Source organism: Lutra lutra, chromosome 17, assembly GCF_902655055.1.
Source record: "Lutra lutra chromosome 17, mLutLut1.2, whole genome shotgun sequence".
In the NCBI taxonomy this organism is placed as follows: domain Eukaryota; kingdom Metazoa; phylum Chordata; class Mammalia; order Carnivora; family Mustelidae; genus Lutra; species Lutra lutra.
Window position 1 is genome coordinate 32,857,511 of NC_062294.1, and position 12,590 is coordinate 32,870,100.

Genomic DNA, 12,590 nt, shown 5'->3' on the forward strand with positions numbered 1-12,590 from the left:
GGAAGTTTCTTTAGGGTGTATGCCCAAGAATAGAATAGCTGAGTAGTAGGGTAAAGGCATCATCAGCCTTACTAGATATTGTTCATTGTTCTAGTTATTATACCTATTTACTCACCCATCTATAAGGTATGAGAGCCCAGTTTCTCTACATTTTCATCAAGATTTGACATTTTCGGGCGCCTGGGTGGCTCAGTGGGTTAAGCCGCTGCCTTCGGCTCAGGTCATGATCTCAGGGTCCTGGGATCGAGGCCCGCATCGGGCTCTCTGCTCAGCAGGGAGCCTGCTTCCCTCTCTCTCTCTCTCTGTCTGCCTCTCCATCTACTTGTGATCTCTCTCTGTCAAATAAATAAATAAAATCTTTAAAAAAAAAAAAGATTTGACATTTTCAGGCATTTTAATTTTTGTCAATCAGAGATATGAAATGCATTCTAGTTTTTAAATTTGTAATTCCCAGAGTTCTCGGGAGCTTGAGCTTGTTTTCATATTTTTTTTATTTCAGGTTTCTTGTAGGAATTACCTGTGATATCCTTTACCCATTTTCTACCCATTTTCCTTTTTACCTTAATTTTACCTGAATAAATGCTCTTTGTGATTTTTGCTAATACTTTATATGAGATTTTTGTGTTAGAAGTACTTTATCTCAGTTAATAGCTAGTGTTTTGGCTTTGCTTCTGGGTAAGAAAATCTTTCCCTACTCTTGGGTCATGAAGATTTCCTTTTATTTATCTGATGTTTTAAAGCTTTGCTTTGTACATTTAAGTCTTTAGTCTACTTGAAATTTCCTTTTGTGTATGATACGAAGGAGAGATCTAATTTTATTTTCTTTTTCATGTAGATATCCAGTTATCCCAGCACTACCCTTTTGTCATTGATTTTTGATGCCACCCCTGATATAACAAGACTTTTCTATGTTACAAGTCTGTTTCTGGACTCTGTATGTTAGTCTGTTTGTCTGTCAGATCACATTGTCTTAATTATTATCACTTTATACAAATACTGTCTGATACATGACACATCTTATTGTGATTTTTTTTTCAAAATTGTGTAGATACTCTTGATGCCTCACTCTTCAAGATAAATTCTATGATTGGCTTGTCAGATTTCATGAAAAATTCTGTCTTAAATTTTCACTTACATTACATTTTACTTATAGATTACTTGGGAGAGAATTGATTATCTTTCAGTTCATGAACATGGTATATCTCCTTTATTCTGGTTTTCCACAGTGAACTTTCAATAATGTTTCATAATTTTTCCCAAAGGGTATTGGGCATCTTTTATTAGATTTATTCCTAGGTATGTTATCTTTTGTGTATAGTAATTATTTTTCTAATTGGTTATTTCTGGGATATAGAAGCACTACCTCCCACCCCCGCCCTTGCCCTTGAACTGTGATTCTCTCCTTTTCCAGTAGATGGCAGTAAAATACATTAAGATTTCATTATTAAGACTATCTTTTCTGAGTGATTTTTTTTTTTTTTTTTTTTTTTTTGCTCTTTTGGGTTTTGTTGCGTGTTTTTTGTTTTTTCAATGAAATGAGTATTACTTGTTTTTATGGTATTAATTCTGAAGTAATTCTAAATTGTTTCCCTTTATTCCATTTAGGAGGATAAAAAGAAGAGAGATCGGGACCGTGTGGAGAATGAGGCAGAAAAAGACCTCCAGTGCCAGGCCCCTGTAAGATTAGACTTGCCTCCTGAGAAGCCTCTTGCAAGCTCCTTAGCCAAACAAGAAGGTTGGACTAACTCTACATTAACTTCTGTGAATGAGGAGGCTGAAATTATTTTAAGGGTTGTAGCCAGGGAAAGTGGGTTTTTAGTTTTTAAGTTAAATTTTAAAAGCTGTTTAATTGAATTTTTTGAAGTGTTCTTTTTTCTGTCACTGCATAAGAGCTTTAAATTAGCTTCAATTTTGAGTTGAAATTTTCATAGTTCAGTATATTTGTAAGAGAAATGGAATTGCTGTGTGAGATAGTTAATGATGGATATGAGGTAACTCATAGAAAATAAGCTAAACAATACTCTCTAGAATCTTCCTTTTGAAAATACTCTTTCCCTTTCTTCTTTGCTTTAGAAGTAGAACAGACACCCCTTCAAGAAGCTTTGAATCAACTGATGAGACAATTACAGAGGTAAATGTTTTTTCCAACATTTTTATAACTTGGAAATTAAAATGGGAAATATAGGATCCAAACCACTTCTCTATTTTTGATTATTTAAAGCCACATTTTGTGGCCTGAATCCAAATGTACTTGATTTTAAAGTGGATGATAAATATTTTGCCTGGCAGTAGAAAGTACTTTAAGAAGCTGACTTTAAAAATGTTCTCCTTTGGTTTGTTTTAACTGGCAACTTGAAGAGTGTTACATAGTACTCTTAATGGCAAATTTCTCTTTAAAGTAACTTCTGATGTTGAAACTTTAAACCAGGAATAAACAATACAGATATTTTCACTTCACTAATAGATGAAAATACCTTCTATATATTTGTTCAGTGCTTATCGTGCTGTGAATATTCAGTAATTATTAAGTCTGAAAGAAGAAACAAACTAAAGAGAATTTGTGACCTTTTCTTACATGCTAAATTTTGTTCTAAAAATTACAGTATCTAGATTAAACCAGTGTTAAGTTCATAAAAGGGGAAAAAAATAACTCCATCTTTATTAAAATACATATTTTTGATACCTGTCTCTACTCGGAATTTGAATTTTAAGTTCAAAGACCTATTATTTACAAAGGATTCATGGGTGGAGGGCATGCATTCTCTTAGTGAACTTTCTTCTCACTGGGTTGTCCTGTGTCAACCCCAGAACACATTACAAATCATTTTGTAAGTTAAAGCCTCTTGTGCTCTCGGTATTCACCACCTCTCCAGCTTTGAAATTAAGACGAGAAGTTAGTGGCCTCTCTCCCTTTTTGGTGTTACAGGATAAATGAGAAAATTACATCTCAAGTCTTTACACTTAAGTCATTCATTACTTGTCCCCAAATTTGAACAGGTAAACAGTAGGTGTTCTGACTCTATTGGACTGTATGATTTTGAAGTGTTTTGGCTCCCTTTGAAGTTTTATTTTTTGTAACATGAGACCAGGATGTAGCTTAATGATGTCAACTTAAAAGAAATCCACTTAACAGGGTCTCTCTTAGGGGTGCCTGGGTGGCTCAGTTGGTTAAGCGTCTGCCTTCACCTCAGGTCATGATAATCAGGTCCTGGGGTTGAGTCTCACATTGGGCTCCCTGCTCAGTGGGAGCCTGCTTCCCCCTCTGCCTCTCCCCGTTTGTGACATCTCTCTCTCTCTCTCTCTCTCTTTCAAATAAATAAATAAAATCTTTAAAGAAAAGGTCTCTCTTAGTCCAAGGATGTTGACATTTCTCCAAACATTTTGGGAATTAGAACTCAGAGCCACATTTATTGAATGCTCATTAGTGATTCCTCATCCTTCAGCTCAGCCCAAATGCTGGTAAATGGTGTAGTTGGTTAGGGTTCTGTTAAAATGTCTGATTCAAGGGTGGGTATAGATAATTTGCTCTGAAGAAGTCCTCCAGAGATGATCAGTGTTGTTATGCATAGTAACTACTATAGACAGGCTGGGTATTTTTGCTTATTCTTTATTTTCTAGTCTCACCGCCTAGGCATCCTGCTAAGGAAAAACAAACAGCTGAGTTTAGATTCCAGCTCTATCTTCTATCAGATTTATGACCTAGAACAAAAAAATTGACCTCTGAACCCCAGTTCCCTCATCTCTAAGTGAGGCTGCCACCACCTTGATGGTTTTTGTAAGAATTTGATAAAAAATACATCAGGCACCTTCCATTGGTCCTGCATATGGTAAATACATTCTGAAAGTTGCTCTTATTACTACTTTTTAAACCATTTTTATTGTTATTATTTGGAGTAAGAAAACTTTGCTTTGCCAAATTTCCAGAGGAGAAAATCAATCTAATGACCTAATCATACACAGTGGTCTTCAACCCTGTCAGTACTAGGATTACCAAGCCCAGATACTGCAATACCAGTACTCAGTACCAGTGCCTGGACAGACCCTCCTTCCCAGGAGATTCTGATGTAGTAGGTCTAGGGTGAGCCACCCCCCAAACCTGGAATTTTTTTTTTTAAAGCTCCTCTCTTGATTCTCATGCACAGCCAGAATTGAGAGCCTACAATAGAAAGCACTGGTTCTTAAGTTTGGGGGTCATATGAGGACCTTTTTTTTTTTTTTTTTTTCTTTTTAATTTTTTTTTTTTTCAGCATAACAGTATTCATTATTTTTGCACCACACCCAGTGCTCCATGCAATCCGTGCCCCATATGAGGACCTTTTTTTTTGAGGACCTTTTTAATGGCAGTTTTTTGAGTACTCCCCTACACACACAAAAGTCAGAGCCACTGATTAAGAAAATACAGATACTCACGTGAATTGTGTGGCCCATCAGGAGTCCACAGCTTACAGTTTTAAATCAGTATGGAAGATTGTAGGTGTGCATTACAGTTATTCTTTCCATCTCTTCCCCTATGGTTGAAAAAAATATATAGTGCTTATCTCCCAAAAGCCGTGACATTGGTCAGTTAGTCTTAGATCTTTTGTTTCATTTTTCCCTATGTAGGAGGTGCTACAGATTTATTAGCCTGCATATTTTAAAAGATTCTCTGTCTTAAAGCTTATATAGTAGCTGTCTAGTATATAAAACATCTTAACCTTGTTATTATGAGTCTTTAAAACCATTCCTTCAGGGGCACCTGGTGGCTCAGTTAGGTATCTGCCTTAGGCTCAGGTGATCATCTCAGGGTCCTGGGATTAAGCCCCCACGTAGGGTTCCCTACTCAGTGGGGAGCCTGCTTCTCCCTCTCCCACTCTCCCTGCTGTGCTCACTCTCCCTCTCTGTCAAATAAATTTTTAAAAAAGTATTTTAAAAAATAAAATCATTCCATGGGGCGCCTGGGTGGCTCAGTGGGTTAAGCCTCTGCCTTTGGGTCGGGTCATGGTCTCAGGGTCCTGGGATCGTTCCCCGAATCGGGCTCTCTGCTCAGCAGGGAAACTGTTCCTCCTCTCTCTCTGACTGCCTCTCTGCCTACTTGTAATCCCTGTCAAGTAAATTAAAAAAAATTTTTTTTTAATAAAATCATTCTTTCAGTTTGCAGTGAAGAGCAGCATGTTAGCGTACTACAGATTCTTTCCGCACTGAAATGTTTCCCCTGACTTGTGCCCAGACCAGTAGGTTGGTTTGCAGTAGAAATAAAACTGCCTTTTTCATATCTTCGCAGAAAAGACCCAAGTGCTTTCTTTTCATTTCCTGTGACTGATTTTATTGCTCCCGGCTACTCCATGATCATTAAGCACCCAATGGATTTTAGCACCATGAAAGAAAAGATTAAGAACAATGATTACCAGTCCATAGAAGAACTAAAGGTAACCATAGTTACTCACGTTGTGATTAGAAAACTAACCAGAGTGGGGCGCCTGGGTGGCTCAGTGGGTTAAGCCGCTGCCTTCAGCTCAGGTCATGATCTCAGGGTCCTGGGATCGAGTCCCGCATCGGGCTCTCTGCTCAGCAGGGAGCCTGCTTCCTCCTCTCTCTCTGCCTGCCTCTCTGCCTACTTGTGATCTCTGTCTGTCAAATAAATAAATAAAATCTTTAAAAAAAAAAAAAAAGAAAAGAAAGAAAAGAAAACTAACCAGAGTAACATAACTATTCAGTTGAGAGTCAAACTCTTGGATACTATGTATATATAGTCTTGGTAGAAGTCTGCATATCTGATTATAGGAGGCTTTCTCATTGACTTCTTATTTTGCAGAGAATTAAATTTATTTTAATATCCAAAATGTATTTTTCTGTCTCAGAAAACATTTTTGAGCTTGGTGATAGAAAACCAGACAAACTAAGCCATCTGCTGTCTTTTTATTATTTGGGGGCATTTTAGAAAAATTTTGAATTTCATATGTTCTACAATATATATTCTCAAACTTTAAAATGAAAAAATGTCATTTTTCATTTCAGACCAATACGAGTAAAATTGATACTGAAATGAAAGTTGTGACAAAGTAGTTTCCTTTTCTGTTTCTAGACAGCTGAAGTGTAGCAGGTCTCTCAAATAGAGGAGAAGTTGGCTTGTCCAGAAATAGTAAACAAAAGTTTAATTACACTTCTCTTTGATGGAAGTCAGTTGCTTCCCAAACTCAGTTTGGCTATATTTGTTGAGCGTATTTTCTTCAAAAGAGGGGAAGGGAATTTTTAAAAAGTGAAGAACACATAAGGGACGAGAGGATGATGTGTGTGCCTGATGTTACAGTGGAAGTTTTTCCATCTTTAAGTAGTTGTGGTGTATGTTGATTTCAACAGCATACTTTTCATTTTGACCTTCAAAGAAAGCAACCATGTGTTTTCAAAAATTTTCTCTGTATCAAACCGCCCAAACTTAACTGCTGTAGATAATACCTATTCTACCTTTATTTTTTCTAAATAAACTTTGTAGTATTCATCTGACCTAAGTACTAGACCCTAATTGGTTAGATTATCTTTTTACCTTTTTTTAATCCACATATCAATCGGTTGAGATTTATGAATAAAACTAGTATTTAGGGCGCCTGGGTGGCTCAGTGGGTTAAGCTGCTGCCTTCGGCTCAGGTCATGATCTCAGGGTCCTGGGATCGAGCCCCGCATCGGGCTCAGCAGGGAGCCTGCTTCCTCCTCTCTCTCTGCCTGCCTCTCTGCCTGCTTGTGATCTCTCTCTCTGTCAAATAAATAAATAAAATCTTTAAAAAAAAAAAATTTAAAACTAGTATTTAATTCTATCTTTCCTGTCCATTCGAATGTATAGATAACATTCCACTTATTCTGGAAACCTGAATTACATTCTCTTGTATTCGCAGAAAAGGAAGCTTTCCAAACTTCTCATCTGGTGAAAGTTAGGCTAGAAAGGTTTATTTCAGCATATTTCTGACCTTCTTACTGCTTAGTGGAAAAAAAATTTCACAGGGTTGGTTTTTTTTTTCTTTTAGTAAATAGTTTTCCTCTGATCTTTCTCTTACAATGACAGGAGAAATGTGCGCCCTACATGTTTTTGCACAAATGATTATTAAGATTTGTTGTAACTGAAATAAACTAATACTTTGACTTTTCAGAGTTTTCTACATTACTGCATTTTCCTTTGGGGAAAAATCAATAGTCTGATGTAATATTAATTAGTTAATTGAGCTCATTAAGCTGTTCAGTTTTTTTTAATTACCTGAAAAGTATGCAGAAAGGCCATTTAACTTTTTGAATGACCACGTGCCATTACCCCAGAGCCCAATAAAGCCTAGCATATGACAGTTAGGATTCGTGGAATCTACACATTTCCTTAACAGATGAGATCAGTGGAATAATCCAGTACTCTCTTGCCGGTTAGAGGCCCAGTGGTCCCTTTTATAAGTAATAATTATCTGATGTCCTTCCTCAATTGCCTCCCATTTCCCAAAATATATATTTAGTAATTCTGAATGGAATGGAAGCTTTTCAGAAAACCAATAGTTGGGGTCCTTAACCTGGGGTCCTCTGGATGGAAGCCACAGATGGGCCTTTAAGGGGGAACCTGCTAAAATTACATGGAAAATTTTGTGTTCAATTTGGTGTGTATATATATATGCTTGAGGAGTGAATGAATGGCTTTCATCACATTCTGGAAGATGCAGGACCTAGCAAATTCTTATTGACTACAGATTTGGCCAGGGACAAGGATCCACAGGTACTTCCATCTACTTTAATACCAGACTTCTTGTGATCCTTGAGTCGGTCTTCTCATATGCTTTCAGATAATACTAAGTCTACCTATTTTGTTCTATTTAAGTGTCCTAAGCTGTCATCACTAGTTATTAAATAGTGGGGTTTGAATATTTGTTTTGGATATGGAGGAAGAGTTTGTTTAGGGGGAATTTTTTGTTGTTGGGTTTTTACCATTTTAACTCTGACCTTGGCATAATCACTGCCACATTTATACAGTGTAAAAAATTACTTAACCATGAAACTATGCAGTGGCATTGAGCTCTCCAGCACATGTAGGTACTTTGAAATTTAACCCAAAAGTACAGTTTTGATAATTTGACTACTCTGACTACATGTTCCAACTCTTTGAGATTGTATGGTTTATTTCACATTGGCATGATTTTGCAGCATTCAGTAAATTATGTTTAGCTTATGATAGCTAACACTTAAAATTAGTGTAAATATTTTAACATTTTTGCTCAGTTAATTTGAATTTCCTAAAAAAATATTGTGATAATTTAGCCCTGTCAGTTTTCATCAAAATTTGAAATTATTTAATTCATAAATGGAAATTTAAGATGTTTGTTTTAAAACCAGGAGTAATATTTTTTAATTACATGAACTCAGTTAAGATTATTCTAGGGGTGGGTGGGTGTCTCAGTCTGTTACCACCGGTCCCAACTCTTGATTTGGGCTCAGGTCATGGTCTCAGGGTCATGAGATCAAGCCCCACGTCAGACTCTGTGCTGGGTAAGGAGCCTGCTTAGGATTCTCTCTCCCTCTCCCTTTGTCCATTCCCCTAATCCCCCTCCCCCACCACCCACTCTGGATCTCGTTTTCTCTCTCTCAAAAAAAAAAAACACAATTTTTTTAAATTATTCTATTAAATAGAAGAATTTTCTTCCAATTCTTTTTGTGTGTGTTAAGGTTATAGTGAAGAAATCCATTAAATTTCATCTTGGGATCTAAACATTTATGTAGTTCGTTAAAAAAGTCTTAAGAATTTGGAAAGGAATGTAGTGCAATATTTAAATTAACTTAGTATTTGTTTTCTTAGTTTTAAAACTTACTAAATTGCTTTAATGTTGTTTAATAAACAGTGAAAGGAAAGGACAGGGGTTTTTTTTTTTGTTTTATCTGCCTTAATTTTTCAAGGACCTGTATGATTTCAAACAGGGACAAGAAGGGGCTTTGTTTTGTTTTAAATGCATTTTTCTCCTTAATATTCTCTCTGCAGGATAACTTCAAACTAATGTGTACTAATGCTATGATTTACAACAAACCTGAGACCATTTATTATAAAGCTGCAAAGAAGCTGTTGCACTCAGGGATGAAAATTCTTAGCCAGGTAAAGGAAATTCTTTGTCAGAAATAGTAACTGTTATAAAATCTGTATGCCTTTGTTTTTTGGTTAGAGCGATAAGAGATCCAGTACAGTATTAGTTTTATAGGCAGATTATATTAAAGTAGGAAATATTCAAAAAAGAAAGTTTTCATACAGAGAAAATTGAAGCAGGAAATTCTCATTTGGAATTGATACAAATAAATATTGGCATTCACTACTAATATTTATTGAGAGGCTGTTGAATAGGTTAGTATTCAGATAGATTTATATTTGCTGTGAAAGAAACATCACCTGGAATTCCAGGATAAGATTGATTAGATGAATTATGAGGACTTTTAGAGGTGAAAGCTCTCTACTTCCCTTTAAAGGATGGAATTTGATGTTGAAGCATAGGAACTCCTCCCACTGCAAAGAGAATTCCAGTGAGCAGTAACCTGCTCTTTGCCACCTCCCCACAGGAGGGCTCTCCCTGGTACCATACCAGAACTGGTACCATAGCAAGGCGGCAGAGGTGGGAGGGACACTTCATCATCAAGCTTCATGAGACAGCATAAACACGATAGTTTATTCAAAAGAGAGGTTAGTGGCAGAAAAGAATAGGTGCCACGTCAGAACAACCACTGATGGAAGGCATGTTTGGGAGGGCGATTAAGGGCCTCGCTGTGCACCTGCTGGGAGAAAAGGAGAGCTCAAAAAATAAGTCGTGTCTTTTGAGGTTTTAATCATGGCTCTGAGTAGGATGGGAAATGAACTGAGATGACCCTGGAGCCTTACCACGTCAGGAAGTTGGAGCTCGGTTTTAGCTCTTGCTCTTAGTTGTGGACCTCTGGCAAGACATGAACCACACTGGGCCTCGGTGTTCTCACATGTGTAGAAGAAGGTTTAAGGTGCAGTCTCCCAAGATAATTCCAGGCATTAGGGTGCCAGCTCTCAGAGCTAGGGTAGGCAGTAGGCTAGAGAAAGGAGAGCAAGACAGGAGAGGGATTTTGCGAAGAAGAAATGAGTGGAGGTATAAGTCAGGAAGCACGGGGAAGAAATCAGAGTGAAGAGCTTGGGCCCAGACTCAGAGGAGTTAGAGGAGAGTAGGAATGAGTCATGCACACAGTTTCCCACTCATTACAGTGACCATCTGTATCACAGTTTTACACTTGAAGAATTGTCTTGGTGTGCAGATGTCGGAGTATGGGCTTGGCTCTCAATGATTCTCAGATCCGTTTCATTGGGAAGGAAAAACATCTGCCTTGGTGATGGTTCTTGTCCTCCTAGTGTCCAGGCGGCGTCAGGTCCTGCCCTTTCCTACAGACTTAAGAAACTGCAATGTAAACCAGCCACCCGTCTTTGGCAAAATCTGCAAAGGAAGGGGGCTATAAAATGTTTATCCCACTCCTTGCAGGAAGACTCAGTCCAGCCCCGAGCCATATTCCAGGTTTAAAAATCTGCAAATGCTTGTTATTACATTTGAAATGAAAGTGCATCCTGCAGATGTAGTCTTTAGTCACTCCAAAATGTGCACATTCAATTTTTGTAGAGAAGTTGAATTTGCAGTAACCCAAGTAAATTTATCAACTTTGATTTACCATTATTTTCTTTTCTTCACATAATATAGTTAATATGACATGCAAAAGATTCCGGTATCTCTTGAATTTTATTGGGGGTGGGATGGCTGGAAGCACAGAAAATAAACTTTCTTCTCCACTTTCCCTTTTCTCTCTCTGTTGTCTTCCTTTTTTTCAGATCTCTTCCTGTTGAGGAGCCCTACCCATCCTGTGTTATAGCTTCCTGTTGACTGTTCTCTCCACCCTAAATGGGAGGGATCCTTACAACAGTGATTTTTAAATGTTTAAATTTAGATCTTCTGAGTTAACTCTTCTAATAGCGGTACTCCCAAGGGAGGCCAGCACACCCTTCCCATGAATGGTGTCTTTTTAAAAGATCACTGGTTTTGAATGTTCAGTGTAAAGATTATAGAGCAGTCATTTATCATTTTTTTCATTTACACACAAGTAGCGACTATTAGTAGACATTTTTATGAAGAGTGGACATAGTCGAATAACTTTTTTGCTCACCTAGATAAATACTAGAATCCTGCATTATACTACAAAGAATAATGCAGACGACTCTTTGTAGCACAGTAGCTTTAGAATCAAAGTTCATGTCCTGGCTGTGCACTCGAGATGCTGAGTGACCTTGCTCGGCCTCAGTAGTCCTTACCTCGTGGAGCCAGGCGGCCATGCAGGATGCATGTATAAGCACGCGAGTGTTAGCTGTCACAAAGAGTCAAGCCCTTTCAGTCATTTGATGTTGTAAAATTGAGGAAAATAAATAGTATGCTGATTCAGAGACAATCTTAATTATTTAAAAAAAAAAAAGACTTTCAAAGTAAAATCAAACTCAGCTTTTTCCAATGATTTATGTTGAAATTTAGAAGATTTCTCGAATTCTCTTAATTTTGTGTGTGTGATATTTTTTAAAATTCCAAAATGTTCTTAATGTAGGTTCTGCTTTATAAAATTCTAAAGTGGAAATAAAAAGATAACTGAGAACTTCGTGACCTAAGCCCATTCATTTAACACCATTTATTGGGTACTAGCAGTGTACCAGTCTCTGATTTAGGTCCTCGAGATAGAGCTGGGTAAGGAATTACCTACGTGACATGCACAAGGGAAAACACAAAAAGTTCCAGAGATTATCTTACTCACTAATATTTTTTAGGTGTATATTAAAATAAGACATGTTTTTAAAAATCAAATTGGCACATTCTTTTAAATACTATTCAGTTTGATAAGGATTCAGAGAAACTTTAAAACATTGATATATGCGTTGATAAAACTTCTCTGGAGAGTAGTTTGGCAGTAAATATCAAAACCTGATGACCTAGTGTTTTCACTTCTAGGATTTTTTTTTAATATAGTTAACATCCAGTATCACTTTTGGGAATTCATCCTAAAGAGATATTCTTGGAGAGATTTATTTACAGTGATGTTCATGAGAACTATTTGTAATAGTGGGAACTTGGAAATAATTTAAATGTCCAATAGTGGAATGTTAATTAGACCATGGTACACAGGATAAAATACGATACACTTGTTAAAAAGTCTTTAAAGAGTATTTAATGATGCGGAGGGAAAATTATTATAATTCATTAATGAAAAAAATGCATGTTACCAAATATACAGTATAATTCTAATTTGCTAGTATGTGTAATGCTTAGAGAAATAGTGGCTTAATGATAAATTAACAAAGTTTATATTTTCTCCTCTACCCAAATCTTTGTCTACAATGAAATATATTACTTGGATAGTTTTAAGATTACCTTAAAATAAAAGTTCAGTAAAAACAGCAGCTCCTCATTCTGGATGCTATCACAGTCTGCACTGCTAATTCAGCAGTGTGATGAGACAGGGCCCCTCATGAGACCCCAGAGGCCTGGCCTTCATTACTGGTTCTGTGACCCTAGGTGAGGTATTTAGCATTTCTGGGCTATGTTGTTCTTATTTGAATGACCTCT

The 12,590-nt window shown here is 36.9% G+C and overlaps 1 protein-coding gene across 5 annotated transcripts in view; it reads left to right on the forward strand.

Moving 5' to 3' along the window:
- Positions 1-12,590, forward strand: part of BRD7 (bromodomain containing 7) — a 36,053-nt gene that overhangs the window by 12,529 nt on the left and 10,934 nt on the right. For all 5 annotated transcript variants that reach the window (XM_047710032.1, XM_047710031.1, XM_047710033.1 and 2 more), the window contains exons 3-6: positions 1,606-1,735; positions 2,074-2,131; positions 5,261-5,405; positions 8,975-9,085. In XM_047710032.1, coding sequence (XP_047565988.1) covers positions 1,606-1,735; positions 2,074-2,131; positions 5,261-5,405; positions 8,975-9,085 — 444 coding nt within the window. The remainder of the gene's footprint in view (positions 1-1,605; positions 1,736-2,073; positions 2,132-5,260; positions 5,406-8,974; positions 9,086-12,590) is intronic.